The sequence below is a fragment of the Penaeus japonicus genome, unplaced genomic scaffold, assembly GCF_977035675.1.
Source record: "Penaeus japonicus unplaced genomic scaffold, GWHDUDI00000001_assembly GWHDUDI00000008, whole genome shotgun sequence".
In the NCBI taxonomy this organism is placed as follows: domain Eukaryota; kingdom Metazoa; phylum Arthropoda; class Malacostraca; order Decapoda; family Penaeidae; genus Penaeus; species Penaeus japonicus.
In genome coordinates this window covers 7,236,670-7,241,669 of record NW_028234410.1, presented here as the reverse complement: position 1 = coordinate 7,241,669, position 5,000 = coordinate 7,236,670, and the positions used below count along the sequence as shown (strand labels likewise).

Here is a 5,000-nt window from a genome sequence, read left to right as displayed (position 1 = left end):
ATAATGGTGCTCGGACTTGCGGCGAATGTAAGTGCTTCCTCTGGCGGCAGCGTGGGCGGTTCGGGCGGGCCTGTGGTGCCCACGCCGCTGGTCGCGCTGCCTTCCCTCTCCTTCACCGCCGCCCAAGTGGCCGCCGTCTGCGAAACTCTGGAGGAGAGCGGCGACATGGAGCGCCTGGGGCGGTTCCTGTGGTCGCTGCCGGTGGCGCACCCGCACCTGCACGACCTCAACAAGCACGAGGCCGTGCTGCGGGCGCGCGCGCTCGTCGCCTTCCACGTGGGCAACTTCAGAGAGCTCTACGCCATCCTGGAGTCGCAGCGCTTCTCGAAGCCGTCGCACGCCCGCCTGCAGGCGCTGTGGCTGGAGGCGCACTACCAGGAGGCCGAGCGCCTCCGAGGCCGCCCTCTGGGCCCCGTCGACAAGTACCGCGTCCGCAAGAAGTTCCCCTTCCCGAGGACCATCTGGGACGGCGAGCAGAAGACGCACTGCTTCAAGGAGCGCACCAGATCCTTGCTACGAGAGTGGTATCTGCAGGACCCTTACCCGAACCCGAGCAAAAAGCGTGAGCTGGCCTCCGCCACCGGCCTCACGCCCACACAAGTCGGCAACTGGTTCAAGAACCGTCGGCAGCGCGACAGAGCCGCCGCCGCTAAAAACAGGTAAGACAGTTTACGTCAACATGCTTATCAAGCTTTTTACACACACACATATATCCTCCTCGCCGTCATAAATTCTCAATTTTCCTCTTCGTCCTTCTTCTCATATACTTCCTCCTCGTTCATCCTCATCTACCTCTTCTACCTCTCATTCTTTATCATTCTCACATCCCTTCACCGCCATCCTCACTCTAGAGTAAGAAAATAGAATTCAACGCGACGGGAAGTTGGCAGCGGGCGGTACCAAACAAATCTTCCATGCAATGAACCCGCCGTCACCCTCTCCTGCTTTCAGTCATCCTAAGAAACACTTCTCCGTGTCAGAGAAAATAACTACATCATTTAAGTTAAGATAGTGATATTAAAGATAGTTAATATATTTTTTTTTTACAAAATGCTAGTATATATATATATAAAGACATGTAACAACGCAACTTAAGGTGTAAAGTTGGCCAGAACCGGACCTCCATAAGAGCGCACGCTTTATGACACGTAACAGCATTCCCGCGGAGTAAGCCACACCGCCATTAACATGATGACGAGGCCCTTCGGCGTCGCCAGAACCCGACACCGGCGTTGAAGGGCATCCCCCGCGCGTGTGTTGACACCCTGGACGCCGCCGGACCGTCCCGCGGATGAGGAGGTGCTCGGGGACCGTCCTGCGGTGGCGGGGAAGTAAATATTGGGTGCGTCCTTCTCTCACTTTCCTTCTCTTTCATTCTCTCTCTCTCTCTCTCTCTCTCTCTCTCTCTCTCTCTCTCTCTCTCTCTCTCTCTCTCTCTCTCTCTCTCTCTCTCTCTCTCTCTCTCGCTCAATCGCTCGCCCTCCTTCCTCCTTAACTCCCTGAATCAATAACGTCCCCCTCCCATCGGCCCTGAGATGACCCGGAAAATCGTCCTCATCAAAATCCCGAGTTAATAACGGGCGATGTACGATAATCCGCGGCTAATGCAGGTTAATGCCGGACTTAATGCGGGTTTAGCGACCGCCGTCCGGATGCGAGACACACGGAACGAGGGCTCTGCCGCATAAATTTCCGAGCGCATTTAGCGGGTTGGTTATTTTAGAGGTAATTTGAGATTGTAGATCAGACAGGTCACGCGTCCAGCACTCGATGTCACAAGGATGGGGGGAAGGGAAAGGGAAGGGGGGGAAGAGGAGGAGGAGGAGGAGGAAGAGGAAGAAGGGAATGAACAACAACAACACGACCTGAATATATGGACTGCGAAATTACGGTCTTTTACCCAACGCGTACTTCATCGCCGCCCCATAAATCAGGGTCGAAGTACGATTGGTCGTAAAAGGCGCTAAAAGAGATGTTACTGCCTTTTTTTTTTTACGTATATTTCTCCCGCTGAAAATGGCCGTGCCGGCCTGTCATTAAATTCCCTTTCACATACGAAGTCTTCGTTTCTTTAAGCGTAAGAAATACTCACGAGGAGGAAATTATATCTTTATAATTATGCCCGTCAATTATGCGCTATTTTTTTTCGCCCCCTTCTCTTGGCAAATAGTCTTGCAAAATTGAAGGTAAGTTCTCCCTAAAATTGTTCAGCGGCGGAAGACTTAGGAAAAATAATACATTATCGGATATTGCTCCACACGTCGCCTCGCTGATGAAAACAAGAAGATTTTAACAAGCGCTCTCCCTCCATCTCGCTCTCCTTCTCCTTCCCTTTTTACGGCGGAATCAAAACAGGGAAATAATACATAGCCGTGAACAAGGGCCTTTTTATCCCTCGGCACTTCAAAGATTGCCTTTCATTTGCTAACTATTAACCGGAGAGAGAGAGAGAGAGAGAGAGAGAGAGAGAGAGAGAGAGAGAGAGAGAGAGAGAGAGAGAGAGAGAGAGAGAGAGAGAGAGAGAGAGAGGGGGGGGAGAGAGAGAGAGAGAGAGAGAGGGGGAGGGGGGGGGGGGGGGGGAGGAGAGAGAGAGAGAGAGAGAGAGTAGAGAGAGAAAGGAGCGATAGAGATATAGATAGATAGATAGAGAGAGAGAGAGAGGAGCGATAGAGATAGAGATTGATAGATAGATAGAGATAGAGAGAGAGAGAGAGAAAGAGAGAGAGAGAGAGAGGAGAGAAAGATGACTCCTTCCCCTCATCACGTCTCAGGGTCGCCGTCTTCATCGGCGGATCGCGTGCCGAGAAAATTGGGCGTGTTTTTCCCCCCTCAACTCATCAATTAATGAGGCCACCGAAGGAATTATTATGAGCATTTTAAGAACGCGCGCTACAACTTAACATGTTTTGTTACACTCCCTCTCCTTTCCCCTCTTCCTTCCTCTTCCCCTTCCCCCTTTCCGCCTCTTCTTTGTTTTCCGTCTTCTGCTCCTTCTCTCCTTACTCGTCCTCTTCTTCTTCTTCTTTGTCTTCATCTTCTTCTTCTTCTTCTTCTTCTTCTTTGTCTCCGTCTTCGTCTTCTTCTTCTTCTTCTTCTTTGTCTCCTTCTTCTTCTTCTTCTTCTTTGTCTTCTTCTTCTTCTTTTTCTCCTTCTTCTTCTTCTTCTTCATCTTCCCTCTCCTCCTCCCCTTCCTCCTCCCTCTCCTCCTCTTCCTCCTCCTCCTCCTCCCTCTCCTCCTCCTCCCCCTTCTCTCTTGGATTCGTTGATGTGACAAATATCGTGTTGATGTCTTTTTTATTATTGATTTGAGAATTTTGTAGTTTTATCTTTTTATTTACTTTTTCCTTACCCTCTTTTTTACCTTTATCTTTTTATATGATTTTTCTATTAAGCGCTAATATAGTTTCATTTTTTTATTTTATTTTTTATTATACATATATATATATTTTTTTTTTGCCTTGTTGCCATTATTATTATTGTTATTGATATTGGCACTATTGCAAATTCTATAACAAATTTTGACTTACTGATTTCGATAATGCAACTACAATTAGAATCGACATTTTTATTATTTTTGTTATCCTCATTATTATTGTTATTATAATTATTATCATTTTGATAATAATATCGGTAATTGTTATTACTGTTATTATCAATATCATTATTACTATTATAATTGTCATTATTTTTTCTGTTACAATAATTATTATTATCAACATTCATTATCATTATTCAATTTTATTACGATTAACATTGTTATTAATATCATTATTATTACTAATATCATCATTATCAACATCACCAATATTATTATTATTATTATCACTATCAGTATGATAATATTGCTAATATTATCAAACATAATTATAATTATTATCATTATCATTGTTATTGCTATTATCATTTCCAATATAATTATCGTTATTATTCTAAATATAACTTTTATCATATTATCTTCTTACTTCTAATATCAAAAGGAAATTAGCGTTGATTTTATTATTATCGCAATATTAATTTCGTTATCAATATTGTAGCATTTATGTCATTGTCATTATCATTGTCAATATTGTTGTCAATATTATTTTCATTATTATTATCATTGTTGTAATTATTATTATTATTATTATTATTATTATTATTATTATTATTATTATTATTATTATTATTATTATTATCATCATTATTATTATTATTATTATTATTATTATTGTTATTATCATTTTCATTATTACTATTATCATCATCATCATCACTATTATCAATAGTGATATTACTATTATTATTATTAATATTATGATGTGGAGAATTATTATTATTACTACTGCTACTATTGCTGCTACTATTAATATTACTCTTAATTTTTATCATTATCATCATTTTCAATATTATTATTGTTATTGCCATTGTTGATATTATTATCAATATTGTTATAATTATTATCACCGGTAATATTAGTTTTGATAATACTGATAATAGCAATATTAATGCATTTAATATTGGCATTATTTTCTTATTCTTATCATCATAGTTGTTATCATTATTATTATCATTATCATTATTATAATTATCATTATTATTGTTATTATTATTATTATTATTATCATTATTATTATTATTATCAACTATTATTATTATTACTACTAATAATAATAATGATAATAATAATAATAATAATAATAATAATAATGTTATCATTATTATTATTATTATTATTATTATTATTCTATTATTATTTTTATCATTGTTATTGTCTGTATTACGATTAACACTACAGTTATTTTTATCACCATTATTATTATTGTTGTTATGATTATTATCCTTGTTATTGTTATTATTATTATTATCATCATTATTATTATTATCGTTATTATTATTTATTATCATTACTATTATTATTATTATCATTATTATTATTATTATTACTATTTTATTAATTTTATTATTATTATTGTCATTATTATTATCATTATTATCATTATTATTATTATTATTACTATCAT

General features: G+C 39.1%; 1 protein-coding gene across 1 annotated transcript in view; it reads left to right on the top strand.

Moving 5' to 3' along the window:
* The window catches only part of LOC122251914 (uncharacterized), a 24,407-nt gene that overhangs the window by 146 nt on the left and 19,261 nt on the right, over positions 1-5,000 (top strand). The window contains exon 1 of the mRNA XM_043014157.2: positions 1-659. This exon is cut by the window's left edge and continues 146 nt beyond it. Coding sequence (XP_042870091.1) covers positions 4-659 — 656 coding nt within the window. The 5' untranslated portion in view covers positions 1-3. The remainder of the gene's footprint in view (positions 660-5,000) is intronic.